Source organism: Cheilinus undulatus, linkage group 5 (genome assembly GCF_018320785.1).
Source record: "Cheilinus undulatus linkage group 5, ASM1832078v1, whole genome shotgun sequence".
NCBI classification, from domain to species: Eukaryota; Metazoa; Chordata; class Actinopteri; order Labriformes; family Labridae; genus Cheilinus; species Cheilinus undulatus.
Window position 1 is genome coordinate 24,549,290 of NC_054869.1, and position 23,620 is coordinate 24,572,909.

The 23,620-nt window shown below is 37.6% G+C and overlaps 1 protein-coding gene across 2 annotated transcripts; it reads right to left on the reverse strand.

Annotated features, from left to right (window-relative positions):
- Positions 1-198: 198 nt before the first annotated feature.
- LOC121510257 (SEC14-like protein 2) lies at positions 199-23,337 on the reverse strand. Of its 2 annotated transcripts, none has more exons than XM_041788227.1 (12): positions 23,033-23,337; positions 20,310-20,385; positions 14,694-14,737; positions 12,612-12,674; positions 12,312-12,500; positions 11,365-11,460; positions 11,205-11,265; positions 11,021-11,104; positions 10,827-10,933; positions 3,453-3,592; positions 2,714-2,883; positions 199-2,607 (listed from the first exon to the last, which is right to left on the reverse strand). In XM_041788227.1, exons 1-12 carry the CDS (start codon positions 23,084-23,086, stop codon positions 2,456-2,458), a joined length of 1,236 nt encoding a protein of 411 aa, XP_041644161.1. In that variant the 5' UTR covers positions 23,087-23,337; the 3' UTR covers positions 199-2,455. The 2 variants fall into 2 exon arrangements, with proteins under 2 accessions (XP_041644161.1, XP_041644160.1); XM_041788226.1 differs by having other exon boundaries at positions 199-2,634.
- Positions 23,338-23,620: the final 283 nt, after the last annotated feature.

The following is a 23,620-nucleotide window of genomic DNA, read 5'->3' on the forward strand; positions in this document are numbered from 1 at the left end:
CTTCTATTTTAGCATGATTATTAATATGTTTGTAAGTAAGTGAAACTATTCAAACACTATTCAACAAAGTTAAAGAGGAGAAATATGTCTCTTTTCTTCACTCAGTGAAACAAATTTTTCACATTAAATGAGCACATTGAGGAAAACTTAATAGTTTAAAAAATAAACTTCAAGCGACGTTTTAAGCATCATGATTTATTCACTTCTCTCACTATTCACATTTTTCCTTATGCCACATTTGAAAATTTTTAACTTTCTTTTGTCCCAAAAAAGGATTAAAGTCTCTAAAAAGACTCTCAGTGCTTCTTACATTCAGAATATGAAAGAAATCAGCTTCTACAATCAGTACATGTTTGCCAATAGATTCATTTTCATTCACTACTAAGTAAATATGAATATATTGTAATACTAAATACTGTTTGAACTCACTTGAACACATCTTAAATATATCAGAACAAAGTATATATAGATATATATATGCTCTTACATTTTACTCTTTTAGCTATTCTCTTGTTTCAACCCGTACTTTTTAAAATAAATTAGAAATGCTGAAATAAATATTTTAAGGAATGTCTTCTGTGATATAACGAGAAAGAAAAAAGACAAACATCTGAGACTCAACTAGTGAGAGACCAATATAAACAGAGTTCACAAATGAGTAAAACTGAATATCAAAGCTCATGACAAAATTACATTTGCACCATATCTTAAAGTCTCAAAACTGTTTAAAAAAACTTACAAACATGTACATGTATCTGACTTAATTCATGAACTACTGTGATTGTACTGGTTACTAATTAGTGACAAAAAGGAAAGAAGACTTCTAAAGAATATTTGGAAAATTATAATTATTATTAGTATTAACTCATGCTAATTTAACAGGAAAGAAGTTCTCACATATACCCGATTAACCATAAAAGCTGACCTGATTTATTTGGTGCTTTTTACCATTTTATAAATATAAAATCACATAGCTAAAGATCTCTGCAGAGTACTCCAGGTTTAGTACCGTACTTATGTGACTACAGCAGTGTTGTCCTAAAACCTTGCCCGTTTTACCCTGAATGCAACATGATCCCAGACTGTTAGTGTTGGATTTTAATGTGTTAAGCTAATAGCGGCTAATGTAGCCAATAGCTTTCAAAAGAGATAAGGAACACTTTATAGAAGTTGTCTCACTTCCCCTCAACTAAATGAGACGAAGCTGGTGGGATATTTCTGTCGATAATCCAGAGCACAATGATTCACACCTGACATGCATCTTAATCAAATCACATGACTCACATCCTCCTAAATTAGTGGTTTAATTAAGCTGCAAGATTTCCGGTCTCTACCTCTGCTCTGCAATTGCCTACTCTGCCCTGGATCGGCACTGTGCTCTCCTTTCAATCCACCTCCACCCCAGCATCCACCTGTTGGCTGGGGGTTTAAGCTATTATCTTATCACTCCTCAAATTCTGTATGTAAAATCTGCAAGGAGTGATTAAGTCACAGCCTGATGCCAAACATGTTGTGTTGCCATAATAATGCTTAAACAAACTACAAGTTTGAGATTATATGCCGAAATATCATTTTTACACACTGACTCAGGTGACATCACTTGAGTCACTTATTCATAAAGCTCCCTCTTCTACTACAAGCAGCTTGATACACAACTAAACTAGTTCAAGTATGATGTCATACTCCCAACTCATCTTCATGGGGCCTTAAATTTTTACCTCAGTAGAGTTGCCCTTTAATGTTGAAAAATCAAATTTAACAGATTATCTCCAGGTCATACAAATGGGGTAATAATGTAAGATTTGCAAGAGTTGGCAAGATGGTTTACATTGTTATTAAGGTTTGCAGTTTTGGCTATGGTGTACCGTACAATAATGAGCAATGAGGTCTATAAAGAGAAGAAGATAAGAAAGATAAATAGCTTCAACAGTTTTGAACTCCTGAGTAAAACTTAACTCCTTTTTTATATAGTGTTAACCATGACCTTCAGCCCAGAATACCATATACTTCTGTCTCCTTAAGCAGCAACTGCTTCATAGTATGTCCAACTTAATGCAAATTATTTTGACGATCACCATTCAGTAAGTTTTGCCATCAAATATACTTTGGGTAAAAAAATAAAAAGATAAAAAAATTGTTTGGGCTAAAATAAAAGTTAATCTCTGACTCTTTGATTCACAAAGGACACAAAAAACTGACAAAAGAAAGGCAACAACCAGCATTTTCATCTTGGTACCATCTAGACATAATGTGAACTTTGGAGGCAACTGAAAATGAATAAGGTCATTACTGAATACAATAAAGGAGTCAAACATTCAGCTCTTAAAATTTCTATACCATTAATTTCATTTTGGTTTCATAAGCAGCATGTTACAGCTCCTGATTATATCAAGACACTTCAAATGTGCTATCACAAACATCTATAATGTTCTGAAAACTTTGGAGAGCCTCTAGGTTACAACTGGCTGTCAGCCTCTGTTTGCTCATGGTTGCTGGGCTGTCCATTGGTCTGTCGGGTCTGTAGGTGGTCAGGAAGAAGGACCTCCACTGTGAAGCTGACTCTTTTGGCCTGGAAGATGCTGTAAGTGTTGTCAAACCTCAGAACATCTGGAAACACAAAGAAACCAAAACATACTGTAGGGCTGGATGCTAACAGGTCATAAAGAGGACTGAGAACCAGTCCATGCTAAGTGTTATAGATTTGGTTACTCACAGACTCCTGGGCGTTCACAGGTCAGGGACCCATCCTCAGGCACTAAGTGAGAGTTGTAGCGCTGGCTCAGCACAATTTCCTCCATCTGTGCAGCTTTCTTCCACTCGCCCTTTTTGGCTTTCATAAACACCCCAAAACCAATATCTGCACTCTCAGTGGCAAACTGCCATCTGCAGGATGGACAAAAATGCTCTGAAATTCATTAAACTGTGTTATGAATCTTTGAAAAAGTTACTTTTCAAAAAAAAGATACTGTTTTCTGTTTACTGTCATGCACATAATCTAAAGTAACTTGCTAACATAACTATTAAAAAAATCTGAAACTCATTTAATAATTTAAAGACTGAGACACCACTTTTTTGCATCAAATGCTACTCTATTTTTTCTCTTTTTTAGCAGTAATCAAAATATATCCTAGTTTTTCTAATCGATACTGCTCTGTATCTAACTTTCTTTGCTTTTGTTTAATAACTTGGGTCCAAAGGCCTGAGAGAGACTTCAGAGGGTTGAACATGAGATTTACTGACAGGGCTGATATTTATGATCTTCTTAAACTTGTCAAATACATGAAAAGTTCTCCAGTTCCAAATGCAAAATACTGATAAAACAATCTTCCAAGGCCTGAAATTTTCCCCAAATATGGTCACCATACTCTTCACTGAAGAGCCCCATCAAAAAACATCTTGTTTGTTTGATAACCTTTAACAATACTGTTGCTATGCTGGTTTTCCCATCTGACCTGAGAACGCAGCCTGGGAACAAGATCTCGTAGTCCAGCTGCTGGGTGGACCCTCGGCTAACGGTCATACACTGGTCATAGTCCACCTTCACATGGCTCCGCACATAGTACGAGGTAGGAACTGGCCCCACATGGTTTATCTGCAACAAAAAAATACACAAAACTACAGTTAAGGTGTGTGTGATTAAAAAAAAATTAATTATATAAATTGTTAAAAGAGGGTAAAATAATGACAGAAAACATCACTTACTGTGACTTAGTGACATTGTTTGAGTGCTTGTTATGATGCATTTAAAAAAAGGCAAAGGGCTCTATGTTTCTGTTTATTATCAACAAAATCAAAACAGAACATTTCCTACTTTAGTGTCAAAGTACTGCAGATCATAAATCAACCAACAGAGGGCAGTGATTTCTCATGTAAGGTCAGAAAAGAGGCAAAAGGTTGGTCCATGGTGTCAGTTTCATCCAGTAGGTGATGGTTATGATGGGCAGGTGAAAATTGTGCAAAAAAAGAGATAACTGACAGACACTTTTTTTAACACAAAAAACAAACACAAAGCTTTAACAAGCATCACTATTGACTTCTTGATTGTTGCTCTGAAGGGAGTCAAAATCACTTAAACCACCTCTACAAAAACCTCTTTAAAAAGCATCAAAAGGATAACTCGTACAATAACACAGTAAAACTTAAAAGATGCAAAAAAAGACAGCCATGACTTAAAGAACTACATGTTCACATGGCTTATTACTATGAATTTGTGTACTGTCATCAGAGATTATATTAAGGATAAAAGAGGAAAAGTGTAGAAGTGTAAGCCACACTGCAAGATTTTTCCACATTTGCATTGGAGGAAGACTGCAAAGATTGTTTTCAGGGTATAGATACTGTATGGATTTTACTTGTTCATGTTTTTTCTGGTCTGATTTATATTTGTCTTTTTAAAAATAATTTACCTTGTTATATCAGAGATGTGTTATACATGTGGAAAACATGAAGTATAAAATATAGAAGTATTGCACTATGGGGATGCATTTTGGACATGTCAATTGGCCTAATTCACCAACTGTTCTTACGAAGAAATATGTCCTTAAAACCCTCTTACACAGTTTTTTAAAAGATTCTGACATTCACCAAATTGTTCTTATCTGTGATTTGTTCTTAGCTAAAAACAAGGTCTAAGATCACTCCAGTGCATTCTAAAATGCTAATGCTAAATGCTAAATGATTAAGATTAAGAATGACGCAATGAAATAAACATTTTAACTATTATCTGCATTTATATCAGTTTATCAACACTGATATAATTGAACAATGTCCACAAATACATGACCTAAATCTAAGTATTCATATTCAATATCCACTACTGGTGCTAAAAACACAAATCTTCCTTGTTTGGTGTCTCCTGGAGTAAGACTACATCCACTTTAAAACTATCAATGTACTGCAGTTGTTTTCAAAATTTATTTAACTTGGATCTTACTGATATCTTGTGTCTTGTCATCTCACTTTCTGCGTGCCTTCTGTCTCTGCATGGCCATTATACTGTATGTCCTTATACGGGCATAAAAAGGGTGTGCCTCTTTGCTAATTATGAGCTTACAACCACCTGGCATTCATCAGCATATGAACACAGGTGAGAACAATTAGGCAGTTTAAAAACCTGTCATGAACACCACATAGGTTTCTCTTAGAAATTTTCCAAAAGGGATATTTCTGTATTTTGGACCAAAAACAATGCTTGCTCAATCGTATACTATATTGAAAAATTTTGAAGTACTTTTTATTTTTCACCAAGAAAAGCCTCTATCTTTGGCACTATTTTGCAACATGATCTCCAGCTTATGGCTACATGCTCCTCTGCCTCAGCGAGTCTGAACAGCTGTTTGGGTCTGGGGGCTTCATCAGAGGAAACAAGAAATAACTCATCTGGTTATTACAGTTCAGTTTTCACTTCAATAGTGAGTCGTAAACACTCAGTTATAGTGGGTTTTTTTTTAGCGTTTTTCTTGATGAAGCCTGCAGAACCAAATAACTGTTAACCTTTGAGATGAAAGAGCACATAGCTGGTAACCAAAGCATGGTAAAATAGTGCCAAACACAGAAGTTTTCTGGGTGAATTTTTGATATGCACATAATTTACCCAACATTGTTTTTTGGCTGATTTTTACCTTGAACTCTTCAAATGACGCTGAGAAACCATACCTTTATAGCCTAGCTTCTCCAAGGTCATCCTGTTTGAAGCATTGATGCACACTGAAATCAGTGAAGGCTAATATTACTACTCCTACCAATCTAACTCATACAACCAAACTTCAAAAATACATAAATATCCTTTTAAGAACAAATTAAAGAAAAATATTGAAGATATGGTGAATGAGGTCAAACTTTCATTATTTGTGTTCAGCAAAGTTTGGCTTGTGGTATGGCAGTATTGATATCAATACTGCCATCTAAATCTCAGAAATAAATAAATGAGCATATTACCAAACGACTGATTCCTTTAAGTACATGCAAATCTCAGTTCTTAAAACCTACATAAATAAAAAGACAGTACATGTTAAAGGACACATGGCTAGCTAACTAAAAAATGTAAAGAAAAGATATAAAGTTAGACAGATTAGACACTGTAGCTTAACACTTCAAGTCCTTGAGTGTTTAATTCCTGTTCCTCATCCGTCCTGGGCCCAATTATTTATCTAAAGAAACAGTCACAAACACAGGGTCAGTGTAGTTTTATCTGTGCCACTACTCAAGCTGCATCTCTCTGTGCTTGTACTCAGTACTATACTGCCTTAAGCCCTGTGCCATTTCTACGAAGCGAGGCGGGACCGCTGCAGGGAAAAAGAGGAAGATTTTCTTCTTCATTACCTGTTTCTTTAAACATAGCACATTAACTGAAACCAATATTACTCATCCTTTTTTCTTGTCATCTTGTGATGCTGGTTTATGTATTATCAACACCAGTTTTCAGCATGTGTACAGTTGTATTGATTATCTGCCTGTAAAAGCCACTCTGAAACTGTCCTTGCATTGTCATTGACTTGCTGTGATGACATGGCCCACTTATGTGGTATATGATCCCTTCAACAACCAGAATTAACATTTCGTGACCCACTGTCTAGGAAACCATAATAACCGTGAGTAATTTGTACCCTGAATCAGACTCAGGATTATTCTTGTATAAGCAAATTCTATCTCTTTGTTTTCTTCTTTACCGTGACAGGAAAAAACAGTGGGATGGAAACTCACATCAGAGGTAGTTTGCAAGTCAAATGTTCCCCCTCAGCATTACAGAAGCAAACAGTATGCAGAGTAGCCAACCTGTAGTGTACTACAGCAAAGGTGTGAGCAGCCAAGCACATGCAAACCAGTGAAATAACACTGCAGAGAAAGATTACAATTCAATGAAAATATGTGTCCAAAGCAAGTGTACTGCAGCTATTTCAGCAATGAGTTAACTGGTTGTCAAACAGGAGGGCTGACTGGAAGTAGTTAGAATCCATGTACCCATTGCATGACAATTTCTTCAGTTTGACAATTGTTTTGAAATGCAAAATTTCCTCATATTTAACTGTCTGTTTGACTGGGCAATATGACTTGTGTGGAGACCAAGCAGCAACCTCTGTGGTTGACAAATGAAGCTAAAGTGGAAGTTAAAAAAATCTGCAGTTCCTTAAGTGTCCACTGGAGGCTGGCTACGGGCGCAACAGAGGCATCTGAAGTCACAGATATACCCCATGATAAAATTCACATTTTTACAGCAGAAATAAAAATGTTGACTTCCTGGTTCATAGATGATTTTAGGGGGTTATAGATTGTTCATTTTGGGTTTGAGAAGGATATGAGTCATACATGAGGAGGCTGAAGACCCACCTCAGCTACACCTCTTTGTCTGTTTTTGTAAATTATGTTGATTTACAGGTGTGTCTCAAAAAAGGGGAAATGAAAAAGTTCATTTTTATTCCTGTGATTTAATTCAAGAAGTGAATCTTCCATATACTCTTGATACATCTCATACAAAGTGAATTGTTTCAAGACTTTTTTGTTTTATTGTTGATGATTACAGCTTACAAAAATAAATAATCCACTATCTCAAAATAATAGAACATCACAAAACATCAGTAAAGAGGGATTTATAATAAAGAAATGTTGACCTTATGGAAAATTATGCTAATTTATGCACTCAGTACTTGGTTATAGCTCCTTTTGTGATGTGGCAATGGAGGCAATCAGTCTGTGGCACTGCTGGGTGTTGGTCTGTATTGTTGAGTCTGCTATCGCTCATCTTCCTCTTGAAAACAACCAGAGATTCTCTATGGGGAATAGAGAATCACGGGCAATTAGGCACTGTAATATCATGGTCAGCAAACCAGTTTCTGGTAGTTTTGGCTTCACTGTGGGCAGGTGCCAAGTCTTGCTGGACAGGAAATCAATATTTCCATAAATTTCTCAGTAGACAGAAGCAAGAACACCTGCAGCTTACATGGCACCTCAAACCCCCACTGACTGTGGAAACTGAAAACAATGGACCTGGAGCACCATGGTTTCTATGCCTGTCCGATCTTCCTCCAGACTCTGGGACCTTGATTCCAAATGTAATGCAGAATTTTGTTTCATCTGAAAACAGGACTTTGGATCACTGAGCAACAGTCCAGTCCTTTTCTCCTCAGCCCAGGTGAGATGCTTATAACATTGTCTTTTGTTCAGGAGTGGCTCAACACTGAGAGCACACACTTGTAGCTCATTTCCTGGACTCCTCTGTGTGTGGTGGCTCTTGATCCACTGACTCTAGCCTTGGTCCACTACTTCTGCTCCCCTAAGTTCTTGAACCTGCTTTGTTTGACAGTCCTCTGGAGGTTGCGCCCATCTCTGTTGCTTGTGCACCTTTTCTTACCACACTTTTCACTTCCAGTCAACCTCCCATGAATATGCCTTAATACAGCCACTGAAAACAGCCTGGACTTTCAACAGTGACCTTCTGTGGCTCACTCTCCTTGTGGAGGGTGTCAAGGATTGTCTTCTCGAAAAACAGTCAAGTCAGCAGGCACACCCATGATTTTGGTTGTCAGTTGAACCAGAATGAGAGAATGAAGGCTCAGGAAACATTTGCAAATTGGACTTTTCCAAAATGTTCTAATATTTTGTAATAGTGGCTTTTTGATTTGTGTGAGATGTAAGCTGTAGTGTTGCAGTGTTGCTCTCTGCCCTTGTTTAAATAAAGACACGTTGTCCAGTTCTGACAAAACTGTGGCCAAGTCCCAGCTAATTACTCCACTAGCAGCCATTGTGTACAACCACTCTCAACTAACAACTAACCCTTTCCCCCGTAACTATCACTTACTAATGCCGAAGCACACAAGTAGAAGAGCAAAAACATCTTTCACATCATGAAAAGCTTTCAGTGCTGTTTTTATTCTTTATTTAAAACAGAAATGTGGTCCAGTTCCAGTAAAACTGATGCTGCACTTAAGCTACATCCGAGCTAATCACCACACGGAAACAAGTATTACAAACAGCTAGTACAACTAACCACTGCCCATAGCTACCACCTCGTTCTCCTTAAACGATGCTGATTGGTCCGAACAGTGCTTGGTGCGACACAAACATTGTGGACTGGAGCTTTTAAAGCTTGATGGCAGAGATGGAGTGTGGCAAACCCATCTGCTTAGCAAGGTTAGTAAATCGTAGGAAAAAATGACCTTTTACATGACATTCAAATTTTTTAAGATGCACCTGTAAATTTAGTTTGAGGCAGTGTTTTCAACATAGTGGCTACCATAGATTGGCCTTTAAAACCCTATTAAGTAAATGGCTTACATGATTTGGGCTTCATCCAATATTTTCTACAGCCTATGGTGAGGACTCTCCAAATGCTATATTATTAATTTCAGTGTGAAAATTACTGACAACTGGTGAGAAAAAAGTTTTGAATCTGGTTGGTGAGCCAAAGCTTTATTATAAGGTGCACACCTTGGAACTGCTGTTATCTGAACCTACACATCAGCGTAAAACTAAATTTCAGTGTCTATGAAGAGAAATAAAGGACCTGTGTGACATTTTGACATTTGACTTTGTGTGCATTATGCTGAGGTGCTTTATAACTATCCTTGTTTTTATATTATATTTAAATTTTACATTGTTTAAAGGGGACATATTTTACCCTTTAAAGACAAGTCTATATTGTTCTCAGAGGTCCCCAAAACATGTCTGTGAAGTTTGTTTCTGAAAAAAACACTCTAGTGTTGGATTTTGCAAGTCTAAAAACCCCTCTGTTTCAGCTCTTCTCAGAACTGTTTCTGTGTCTTTAAATGTTAATGAGTTGTCTGACTCTGCCCCTGATCACGCCCCTCTCAGGAAGTTGATCTGGCACTCCTAATGTTACAGACACTTTCATCCAAAGTTTAGGACCTGACTGGGCCTCGAACCAACAACAGCAGTCAGCAGGGTAACCCACTGAGCTATCCAGCATCTCAGCTGGTAGCTGAGAGCATCAGTAGAGGAGGGTGAAACTTTCCTCCAAGTGGGGGAGGGCCAACCAAACCTGGCAGCGGGTGCTAACTCCCCATGTCAGGTCACTAGGCTAAAATCTGGGAACAGCTTGTTTCAGCACACATTTTCTGAAAGGTAGAGAAAGAGAGCGGGGAAGGGAATGGATTTTTCTGGTACTTGAGGGGATTGTGGACAGGCCAGGGGAACACATTTTTGTTAGAAAAACCTGAAAAGGGGATTTTTGCAACATATGTCCCCTTTAAAGCCTTAAATCAGCTATGATGTACATCAGCTTAAGCTTCATGTTCATAAATTTCCATTTTTCTACATTCATGGTTCAAAAACTTTTTCACATCTGCAACAACCAAAAGTGGGTGGGAATTTTCTATGCTTCATAAATGATCTAAATATTCAAACTATGTGTCCTTTTTTAAATTCAGCATTGAAAAATAGTGGCAATAAATAGCAAGGGACCCACTGGAACCCTGACAATAACCTCTAAAGGTCCCTGGACCCTAGTTTTAGTTATCCATTTCAACACCTTGACTCACCTGCTGACTGATCAGACTAAGGAATATCTGAGACTAGAGATGATGAAACTACAGCCTCTCAAAGACTTATTTTTTTGGAAAGACTTAACACATTTAGTGCCCAGTATAATTTGAATATTTTTAAACAGGATTGCTTTAAACACAAATTATTTAATAACTGAAAGGTAATAGATCATGATAACCCATGTCACCAAACATATAAAAGTCTTGATGTCTTTAAAATAATCACACAGCATCTGCAAAAGATACTTTTCCTTTCCAACTCCTCATCAGCCCACCTTAATCTACAGTAAAAAAGCAGCAGTACATTTGAACTTTTGATTCTCAACTTACCCTCGTCCGACAGCGAGGATCTCCATCGGGATCCGTCAGTTTGCCGCCGTAGATCACTGGCAGCTCCTCTGCATCAATGTACTTTAGTAAAACCTCCTGCCAGTTTGCTATCAAACACAGAAGCAACACTCAGATATCAGTGTTTCCATCAATTCAGTATTTAAGTAACAAGTTGCACCGATGTGGCGTCTCACCCCCGAGGATGTTGATCTTCTGTCTTGTGATCTCACTCAGGAAGTGTTTCACAAGGTTGTAGGCCACAGGGAAGAGTTTAGGGGCTGTGAGGGAAAAACAGAAAGAAAAATAGATAACTGATCACAGACACCCCCTACTACATGTTTTTTCATTGCATTCATTGTGGAAGAAGATATAAAAAACCTTTAATCACAAAGAGCCTTTTTAAGCCTTCTGGGTAGTTCTCTTCAAACATCTGGAGGATCTGGTGAAACAGAGGATCAGAATATCAAAACAGATGTAATTAGCTCTGTCATTTAAGTTTTGTGAGTCGAACATCTACACTGTTTGTGTCTGTCTGTACCTCTCCATAAGTCTCTATAGCAGGCTTCCATAAGTGTTTCAGACCCAGACCTTCAACGTCATAGATCATAGTGATTGACTCCACGTTCCTCCCAAGCTGGGTAGGAGAGAGAAGAAAAAGGGATACATAAGCATCCAATAAAGTAATAGAACATGCTAGCCTTTAATTGTTAAGGTGTAAGTTATTGTTTTCCTTGAAAAGGGCTGAATGAGCCCCAAATTGTTCCCAAATGAATGTCTATTTATTTTTAAAATCTGTCTAATTACTGTAGTATTAGGAAGTAATGGAAAATTTATATGTTAGCTTTGTCCTATTTGATAAGTCAAATATACACCATGAGCAGCCAGTTACAGAAAATCTAACTGAATGGCAAATAATAAAACCTGCATTTTTTTTGTACATGAAATTTAAGATACAGCATTAAATCTTAAAATTAAAAACATGAACTCTCATTTGCTGTTAAAATCCCAAAGATGTGTAATTGCAACTACTTCGGCCTAATGATAAGCCATGTGTGTTTTTACATTTTCACACTGTTACATTTGAAAAATGTCCCATTCTTCAGAGCATTAGGATGTCCCATTTAAAATGTTAGATACGAAGACAGCAAGATTATAAAAAAAGATTAAAATGTGATTTATTTATGTCCTACTCCAGTAAATATCAAGTAGCTCCTACTAAAGTAGTTTCTCATCTGTTGTATCCTGTTATGGTGATCCTGACATTTTTGGGCACCAGCACTACAGGTACATTTCAAATAATTAGAATATCATGAAAAAGATCAATATTTTTGTCACTCATTTCAGAAAGTGAAACCCGTATATTATATAGACTCATTAAACATAGAGTGAAATATTTCAAGCCTTTATTTCTTCCCCCCTGACACATTTTAGATTTAAACGTGATCAGAAGGGCTTGATCCCCCTCCTATGACATTTTCTTCTTACCCTCTGTGACTGAAGGGTACACTCCTTGTGCAACATCTCACAGTCTCTGATCTTGGACTTGATGAAGTCTTGCTTTGAAGCAGACAGAAAAAGGCCTTTGGGATCCACAGGGCCGATGACATCATACCAGATGGGACTGCCTTCACGGTCGTAACCACACATCCCTCCTGACAGGTACTTCTCTATCACCTGTGCACACCGGTCATTTGAATGTAAACCACTGATAGAATTATTGGGACACTTTTTTTTAGAAAATAATCTATGAATTTCATCTAACTTATAGTTTAAAGGGGTTTTTACCTCTGGTGGACGCCAGTCAGTGGTTATAGTGTCTACTTTCATGTGTTTCCTGAACTCCACATGCTGGAATAAAAACAAGAAGCATGTCAAGTTTACAAAAATTGTTAGAATAAACAGTAGAAACATTTAAAATTGAAGCTTTTTTAGAGTTGTAGATCCACCCCTGCACAATGTAGTGATTTAAATGGATTAAGAGGTTTCAGACAGTACGTGATGTAACACCTGATAGTCAGCAGTAAAAGGATCAGTCTTGTATGGCTGTGTACACTCGCTACAATACCCACGTATACAAACACACTAACAACCTCAAGAAAAGCAAACAGGGTGTTATAAATGATGCATGCCTTTTGGATGTGTACTAAAAGTCTGATTGTAGGCCTGCAAGATAAGTGGAAAAAACACTGTGTTTAATATTGTGATAATGATATGACAGATAAATAAACAAATATCATGAGTACACATGAGCCATAACTAACTCATTTTATGACCATCTTATTCACTTCATGTATTACATTTGGGGGTGTGGCTGTTCTGTGTGTAGCCTGTGTGTAAAACATCAAGCAGGAACAACAAACATTTCTGCTCTTTTCGTGCCTACAAAGAAAGCCAGAGGCAGGGACAGAAGCAGCAAAAACCCAGAGCATCATTGACAACAGAATGACATTGATCAAATCAAATACAGCATAAAGGAGAGACTGGGGTGGAGGAGGGTTGCAAAAAGCAGCTTGCAGAGAAAACAGAAAAGCATAGACAGGCTAGAGCAATTTAAATATGGCAGCATGAGTGAAATTAGCCAATAGTGTGCTGATGAAGGCTTGTGTGAGATCAGCTGATCCTGATTATACGGCAACCCTTTACTCCGTCACCTGCCTGAAGTAACGCTACACGCTTGATTAAATCTATGGGTAGCTGATTGCTATCTTAAGCGTTATCTGTTCACATCAAATTTACATGAAAGCATGTCCATTATACTCTGACCGCCATCCTCTAGGAAAAATTCGTGCATGCTCAGGAGGCACCAGCTGTTTACATAAAATGATTTTCTTATTCAATTCAATGAATTCAGAATTTTGTAAAGTTTCAACTGCAAATAACCAGATTTCTTAAAAAACATTTATTTTGGGCCTTTTGCCTTTATTTGAGAAGAACAGTGGATAGAGCTGGAAATCAGGAGATGGATTGGAGAAAGTGCATTCGAGAAAGGGGCTGCACACTTGGGAAACTAGCTTTTGCATATGCGGCGCAACCTAACCACTCAACCAATCAGCTCCCTGCAAATTCTTTTGTTTCCGTAACTATTTAAGTGGGATTTTATTGTGAAGCCTCAGTTGATAGATTAACAAGCAAGGAGTTATTTTAATCAAACAGTCAATTTTAGAAATCACAGTTAAGAAAACGGCATTGATACCAAACCAATGTTGTTATGTTGTTGTATTGCAGATGCTCTGCAAGGAGCTATCAGTGTAATTCTGCCACAAGAAGTGGATCTCCCCTGACCACAGTGAACATTTTACCCTATTGTTAATCTGATACAAAAGAGACAAGGGGGATTGTAATCGAAACTTGTAACTTCTACTGCACAAGATATTTTTGTCAAGATTTAGTGTACAATAAACATGAGTCAGTTAGTGATTATTTGACTCAGCTCTAGCATGACTCAGATTGAACTCTGAAGGTAGTTTTGACTAATATAACTATAAAAACTTTGACAGATGACAAATTGTGTGTGTCAAACGTGTCTTCCTGCATGCCAGTCCACAAGAATGAAATGTAGCTTCAAGTTAAGTGGTTATAAATCTTCCGTTCACTTCATTTCTCAGTCAATCTCCATTATCCATATCTTATCTGGTCAGGCTGCTGTGATGACTCACTTTGAACAGTTACCACACAGCTTCCCTCTAATCTGCAGACACTCCTGAGCTGGACAGTCTGTGCTTATCTAACTGAACTTTCAAACACAAGACACATTTCTAAAAAGAGGTTTCTCTTTTCTGTAAACGAGTTGTACTACAGAGCGTTCTACAAAAGGATGACACACAATAAAATTATCTATTTTACAAACACAAAAGCTCAAGATTTTACCTTTCGCACCATGGCCTCAGACTTCTGGACATTGAAGTTTCTTGCTGAAAAAGAAAGAGAAAATAAAGAGGTAAATGTAGATCTTCATGAGTGGCATTTGTTAGCAATCAATTTTGAGGTTTCAATTCACTAACTGAATGTAACACAAGATGGAGCCGTGTTATTTTGTCTGTGTATAGAAAAAAAAAAAGAAAATCACTTAATGGACTACATGGTGTCTATTCTGACCACAAATGAGAAAGAGAGGCAGTATTTCAAGGAAATGCTAGAAATGACCCAGAATCTCACATAATGTCATCAGAGACCCTCTGGGAATAAACTTTCATAACATCCATCATCAGACTCAGTGTACCACCTGATACTCTGTAATTTGTTCCACAGTAACAGTGCTGTGGAAAAGCATCACAAAGGCTGCTGGCATGAGGTGTGACTTAGGGTGAACCCCATTTCTACCCCTTAACCCCTATCTTAGCCCTACCCCTTGGTTTTGCGTGTTCACATCAGGTGAATTGGTGTCCCAATTCTCTTTTCAATCAAGGGGTAAGGCGAAGGGCCGAGGGCTACATATCCCTTGAAATGAAGATTTTTCAGGACCACATTTGAAACCAAGGGGTATGATGAATTTCCGCTCCATGCACTGCGTTCAATTTCGAAATGGCACAACAGAACAGAACAAAACAACAGAAGGAGGTGCATAAATGTAAAAAATATTTTCAGCATAATGATGACAGAAAACACACACAACACTGAGGATTTAAGTTTATTTTACTTATGCTATCTACACATGTAAACGAGGGTTATTAATTGTATAAATGAGTGGAGAAGATCAACGCAGTATGAACGAGATGGTCGAAGCTTTAAAGTCACCTCAGACGCAGCTGTTTATCGGCAATGTGTGATTATGAACAGCAATCAAGTGGCGCCTCGTTTCTTAGGGGAAGGTTTTTACCCCTTCCCTTACCACTCTGATTCAAGGGGCAAGGGCAAGGGGTAAAGGAAGGGGAAGGGGAAGGGTTAAGTGGTAGAAATGGGATTGGCCCTTAGTCCAGCACACTTGGGAAACTAGCTCTCTGTATTCACTACTAAAGTTTGGCTCCTAAACTGGGGCATCAAGGCCTAACGTGGCATTACAATTACAAAGCAGGTTTAGTATAATTCGAGGCTTTGTTGTATTTGAGTCTTTAAGGGCTTTTATGCTCCAGTAATTACCCAACTCCTGCGGATAATTATTGTTCTTTGTTAAGTTTAAACCCTCAATTACTATTTATACTCACAGCATGGGAAGTGAAAAACAGTAAAAATTCCTGCAGCTGATGCTGCTTTGTAATATAGACATTGTATAATGAAATTATGCTTTCTTATTTCTGTGCGAATAATAAATGAGTATTTTAAGATATATTTGGGATTTTTATGCATTTTTTAAAAGAAAATAAAGGGGGTCAAATCAAAAGCAGAGGAAGACAGTGTGGAATGGCGTGCAGGAACGGAGCTAATGGGCAGATTTTAACCAGGGCCACTGGACAGACAATGTCCTCTGTACATGAAGAGTGGGCATAACCACTAGGCAACGAGTGCCCCAAAGAACGAGTTTGACAAACACAACATTTGAGAGGTATTCCCAATCAAAACAACTGCAAAAGACATATAAAGTAGTGGATTTCTAAAGAGTTTTATTTAGTTACATTAAGTCATGTTCACTTAATTTATATTGATTTTACTTGGGCTGCAAATAACATTAACTTACTTAAAGCTAGAAAAGTTAACTGTCAGACAAGTGACTGACCTTACATAACTATACCTTTATTTTTGTGTTGAATCCAACAGTTGATATAAAACAATGACTGACACAAAAATGTGAAAAAAAACTGAAATCTTTGTTTCTTTAAAAAAAAAAAAAAAAAGGTGGATGGTTCCTCCTCAAGTCACTGCAATAACAGTATTTATTGCAGTCATATTGCTGCAATACAGGTGTCTAGTACAGGGCAAACCATTAAGATTTTTATCTATTTACATTCAATGGTACTGCAAACAAATTAGGGTCTTTATCTCACAAGATCTTTGTCTGGTTTTATGATCGGACCAGGCGCCCTAAGAGGGAAAACTTGCATTTGTGACTATTAGCAGGACGCTCTGCCAGCTCTACTGTACATATCAAGTTTTAAGACAAGTAAATAAAAGGAGCTTTCAAAAAAATATATGATTTAACTATGTAGGTGAGAACAAATACTTTATTAAACCATAATTTCTGGCATGTTAGCCATTAACAAAACAAAACAAAAAACATCACAGATAAGAATTTTATGTCTCATCAGCTGACACGAATTCTAAATCATGTCCACAACCTCTGGAAGAATCTAAATAAGAGGCTTCTGTTGTCCAAAAAGTTGAACTTGGAAGTTAATGTCTGCTCTTTTAACTTGGGTACAGAAAGCGGACTACAATAAAACAGAAAAGTACAGCTGATAATGACGGCCCCTTGGATCAGATCATTGTCATATACTCTTGCTCTTTTATCTGTTAAGTTATACATTCTTGGAGTCAAAGTCAGCTTGAGGCCAGATGAAGAAAACATGCATTCAGTTGTTTCTGCTAAACAGATTAGGGTCATTGACCTCAAGAACAAGACTTCTTCTAACAGGACCAGTCACGCTATTAAACTACGCTATGAGAAATACACATCTTGCTAATTTCAGATCGAAAACTGTGGGTCAGAGACCGTGGTAGTTTATATACTCAGACTGAATCCTTATGAGCACTCTCTGAACTTGAAACCAGCCTGACTTCAATGCGTGCCGTTGTCAGCATCAGGATACCAACTGTGAATAAGATTTCATGGCGGTGTGGGCTGCTTGGAGACAGTCCTAATGTTTACTAAAGCTTACTTCTTTTTAGTTACATTTTTGGGGGGACTTTTTTGCCTTCGTGAGACAGGACAGTTGAAGAGAGACAGGAAATATGAGGAAAGACAGTGGTGGACATTTGCCAAACCAGGAACCAGTGCATCAGCAGCTTCTGTATATGGGGGCCTGTTCTTTGGACTTAGCCAAACTGGTGCCCATTAAAGTGCACTTTGACGACTTTTAAAATTTTTGACATACCTATATAAATTTCTGTTTGAAAATTTTAGTGGGATTTTGATTGAAGTGTAAAGGGTTCAATAAACATTTTTACCAATAGTTTTACAAACTAATGAGACAATGGTTTGACTCAGATGTTGAAGCAGGTATCCTGTGTATGGAGGCTACAATCCCTGTCTCACAGGTCGCAGGTACCAGTCCTGATGATATTTGGTGTATATCATTCTTCACTTTCCCCACATGTTCTGTCTATTTTTGGCTGTCCTATAAAAAAACGCAATTCAGTCAGGGCCACTTTGTCAAGAAGCACACATGATTTGCGGCTATGAATATTTCTCTATTACCAGTTATAAATTTGCACTTATTGCTGTTTGGCGGTGCGGCTGTTCAGGGATCCCCTTGCCCTCCCATGAGCCTATGTGGAAAGCATTAAGCAGGAACAGAACACGCTCCTGCTCTTCCTATGCTGAAGCCGAAGGCAGGGAGAGAAGTAGCCAAAAAAACAAAAAAACAAAAAAAACAAACAAAGAAAAAACAGAGCAGAGCAGGCATCAATGACAACAGAATGACATTGGTCAAGTCAGAAGCAGAAGAAAGGAGAAGCTGGGGTGGAGGAGGGTTGCAAGAGCAGCTTACAAAGAGAGCAGCAGAGCATTTGGGAAAAGCAGGAATTTTAAAAAAATCTAGACTAACATTCTGTCTGTCACATTCATGACAGGCCAATCAGAGCGACAGGAATAGAGTAGTAGACATGCACAGCTCCTGTGCTAACCTGAGTTATGCAAGCTAGTGCTGCTGTAACTGTTTAATCAGTGAAGTTTGTAAAATTCATGCCTACGCCTATCAGGAGACATGCACAAACATATTCTCGTTTAAGAGAAGCTTTTGTTGTGGCCCTTTGCTCATGTTTTAATAAAGAAATGTGGTCGAAGTCTGATTGAACTGCCCCTTTTCTACAGCTACATCCATATCCTAAAAGCTTCTGTGATGGTAGCCACCGTCTTACAGTACAACTCAACCCCTACCGTAATGATCCCAAACTCATGCTGAAGCTGGCTGGAAGAAGAGTGGAAACATTTTTCCGTCATTAAAATGTTTCTGTGCTGTTCTTTGCTCTTTATTTAATAAAGAATTGTGGTCCAGTTCTGATATAACTGTCGCTATACTATAAGTACATCTGAGCTAACTGCTACACTGGCAGCAGCCACTTCTAACGGCTCACAGTCCAAGTAAACCCTGCCCCGTACTTACTGCCTGGTTCTCCTCAAATGACACTGATGGATCAACAACAATGCTGTGGACTGGAGCTTTGCTAGATGGATTTGCCTGATGACAGTCTGTGCTCTGTACCAAAGCTAAATAAACTGGACTGCCTTATTACCGATGCTCACACAATTCAATGGAGAAACTTTCATTAAGTGTTAAAGGAAAATTGCCTTTTTTCTTTTCTGGCTTTTGCCTGTTTTTGGACAGTATAACAAAAGGGAGACATGGGGGGGGGGGGGGGTGACACGCACAAAATCGTGCCAGTATTGTGACTAAACCAGTGACCAGTGCAATGATAATTCTGTGCATCAGCCTCCTCCTCTCCGTACTAAGCTCCACTACCAGCCCAGCCTTGAGAGGGTTGAGATTATGTTAGCCTGCATAAAATATGTGTGTGAGTGTTGTAGTATTAACATGTTTTACAACCTTTATGGCTTTTCAGTCAGACTTCACCAAAGAGGAGTTCACCCTCACTGCCACTCTGAATTTCTTTTATGAGTCTTTATTTCTTTTTGAGAATCTTGAGGGAGCACAGTTTAGCAACAGGAGAAAGGCAGCAGCGTGCCTCCTGTCAGACTTGCTGTCGGCCATCACAGTGCGCCTTTAATGCGATTAGTCTGGATAATCCTGAAACACAGAGTGCTAGGCTTGTGCAGCAAGGATTCTTTAATCAATCTCCTCGTTTCCTCCAGCACCTGAATGCAACAAAAACCTGGGTTTCTTTGGGGGTCACCAAGTAATGTATAATTTTAAAGTCAATTTAACTACAAATCATTTGCATTCATTTGCAGTGTCTGTGTTGGTGTTCATAGTACTCCAAAAACCAGATGGGACAATGTAACCTAAAATAATGCTATATTATGGCATGTTTTAGTGTTGCCTTCACTGAATTTTCTTTGGAAAAATAAAAAGACACCCCACCTCAACTTAGCACACAGAAATAATCTTGAATAATCAGTCATGGAGCAAGCTTGGGTTTTAGCTGTGGTTTGTGTGTTTACACTTTAACCATGTGAGTCTCTTTCTAAACTGTTGCACACAAGACCGCTTTTACATGAGTTACAACATGTCCTCTCTGGTAATGAACCATTGCAGCTTCTGCTTATCGCTAAAAACAACAGCACCACCAGATTACTCACTGTGAATCACATGATCTTAGGCAAATAATCACAAATTTATCATGAACAATATAGGTCATTGGAGATGCTCTGCTCTTTCAGCAAGATGAGCTGAGGTCAGAGAAAACTGGGGTGCTTTGGGATTTTTAACTCACCTCTGAGCCAACGTAACAGGAAGTGGTCATGCTGAGCAGGAAGTTGGGGAAGAATGTCTTGAATCCTCTCTCGAAACTATAGCCAGAGAGGAAGAAGAAGAAGAAGTGATTGATTTGTTTTTGCACATGACCCAAAAAGAGGAATGAATACTAATAAAAGACATGCAGAAAATTTATGATTCAGTTTTCCAGTTGCAGTCCTAGAGGTAAACAACCAACTTGATAACAGTGTTTTTCTTTATTTAGAGTTTTTATAACTTCCCTCATTTCAAATAAGTAGGTTAGATTTTATGAATCTGCTGAAACTTATGACACGGTGACTAATTGTTATTTGACACGCTTTGAATATTCAACAGTGGATGACTTACCAAATAATCTGTGAGTGAAAAATAAGAAAAAGCACGTCGACAGGGCATTTCAGGTTTTATCTACCACTACACAACCAAAAGTTTAAGGAATCAGAGCTACTATGTTTTATAGTTTTATTCATGAATGCCTTTCTATGTGATAAAACACTGAGAGTAACACTAACCCTAAACTCAGATTGACATAGTTCCAATGTTTGTCTTGTCAGAAAAACAGCCAAAAATTCAAAGATGAGAAGTTCCCTATCAAAGGTGATGAGAAGAACCAGCAGATAAATGCTGAGAAGTTACACATGTTCATGTTTTGCTCAAAAATGACTCTATAAGGAATAAAATGGCTGTCAATCTGCCCTCAGAGTTTGGCTTTCAACTTTTTTTCAAAGCCCGGATGCTTTATTTTTGCTTAAATTCAGAGGCAAGACAATAAAGTAAAAGTTTTGCAGCACAGTCAAGGTCTCAGTCCACATTTCAGGTCATGAGGAGTTGGACAGGGTAGAGGTCATGACTCAGTGTACTGCTTTGACACTAAACTTAGAAAAGTATTTTCTTCATGGCTCTGAGAATGGCAGCACAGTTTGGTTAAAAGAGACAAACACAAAATAGGTCACACGTGTCTTTTTAAAAGTTTAAAATCCTCATTTTAACTTAAAAATAACATCTTGGCAAAAGTATGAAACAACATAGATGGTTTTGTTCACTTACTTTGGGCCATAAAGTTTTATTCTCATAATTCAAATGTAAGGCTAAAGAGTTTCCTTTATCTGTCAATACTTTTAACGTTTATCGCTGACGTCAGGGCAAAACCTCATATCTCCATTTTTCTAGATTTAATTTTTTTCAGAAATCAGTGCTATTAGTCACCCTTTACATCTGTTATAGGGTTTCCACAAATTTTAAAGCAATAAGATATTTAATGCATATACAAATATCTATAGATCAGCGGTTTAATTAACATTTATTTATGTTTTTCTCCTAACCGAAAACCCCCTAAACTTCCCTGAAAATCACACTTCAAGTATGAAAAGTACAAATATGTATTCTGCAGAGTGTCTTGTTTCTTATGATTGCAGATCTATCATTAAATCAATGGTTGTGAAAGACTTGGGAAAAATAATCTAATTGTATTTTTTTTCTAATATTGTGCTATTTAATATGCAATTATCTCCTAAGTTTCTGATCTTATAGGTTTTTCAACAAACACAAGCAATAATTATTCTATGTCTTAACTACACCATGTTAGATGGATTAATCTAGTGCTGAGTGATTTTTGAAAAATATCTGATTCCCATTATTTTGTTTCATATTGCGAATTGGATGTGAATTGTTTTGAAGGAAATATCATTTGTATGCCATTCTCATTTTATTTAAGAAAAACATACAAAACTAACATCACTACTACAGAAATGTATTAAACTGGTATTTTGACACTCAATTTAGGTTGAAGAAATATTGTACCTTCTGTGATTTGAAAATTGCAGGACATACTGTGATTGAATCTATACTTTAATTAACTTCCCAGCCCTGTTAACAGGTTTATCCAAAGGACTAGACCAGCTTGAAGCAGAAGCTGAAGTTGGACTAACTCTTTAATGTAAAATCATGCCGAAATTTCCAGAATCTGACAGAACAAAGAGCATGGGCAAATCAAAATTTTAAAAAGCTCCTAGACCTTGTGATTTTCCTGGCACACATTCAAGACCCACTAAAATTGCTCTTCTACCCAAATTTAAGCCCCCCCCCCCCCCCCAAAAAAAAACAAAAAACAAAAAACAAAAAACAAACAAAACAAAACAAAACAAAAAAAACCAAGAAAATAGAGGAAATAATCATTGAGATGTTTTAGTGTCATGGCAGGTAAAAGTGGTGTCAATTTGCATTTAATTAAGGCCCCATCTCGGATGCAATAAACTTTTTACATATGCTGAAAATCTTGTGATTGCCCCTACTGATCAATAAAGTCATTGATCTAATAATTTTGTTGTCGTTCATCATAATTAGGCTCATATTTCTATTATTAATCTAAATAGAGAAAATAATGAGGCTGACAAGTGGGTTGGGTGTTGGCATATAGACATCAGTTACATCATAAAAATATTTAAATAAAGTAGGAGTTTCTCAGAATTATATTGCTGGAAAAGTATGGCACTTTACTCCAGTGTTCAACAGATAGACTACTGGCTAAAATAGACATTTTACAAAAGTCACTCTCCATATACAGTGCAATTGTTATTCCTGGTTTATTTAAAGACACTTTATAGGCTACGGATTATTATGTAACAGTTAAAGAGAAATCACATTTTTGAAAGATGCTAAGTGAGCTAGGCTATAGCATTATTTGACTATTTTTTATGAACTTACCTGTTCTAGTGCTTCTGCCTGCTTTGGGCTAAGGTCCCCCACTCTCCCACTCATGTCTGTGACCAGGTGATATTCAGAGACAAGCGGGGCTGCTTAGAGTAGATGAACAAACTGAGAAATAGCACCGTCACCGTTCACCGTGACAGGAACGTTGGTGTCTCTGACGTTTCCCCGTGATGCCCAGTCACCTCAGGGCTGCTGTCTCCCGTTCTCTTCGCTGCCAGCAACCAGCAGGTGGAAAAACAGTCAGAAGCAGGAAAAATGTAAACACACGAATCGCACCGCCTGCTAAGAGATTCAGTCCAACCAGCTGACTCGGCCAAAGATAGGAAAATAAAAAAGGAGGATTACTCGATATGAAAAAGTGGAACCACGGAAAGAAAAGTCCCACCCCTTTCTAAGATAGCTGCACATTAGTTTATGAAAACAATAATATTTAAAAGCAACCCAGTATCTTGTATTTTTGTAGTTTAGTTCAAAGAGACACAATCCATTTAAAGGCAGTTACAAATTGTGTGCAAATTACACACCTTTTTAATCATAAATTTTCATGTTCAGTCATTGAACTAAGTGAAAAAATAGGGACTA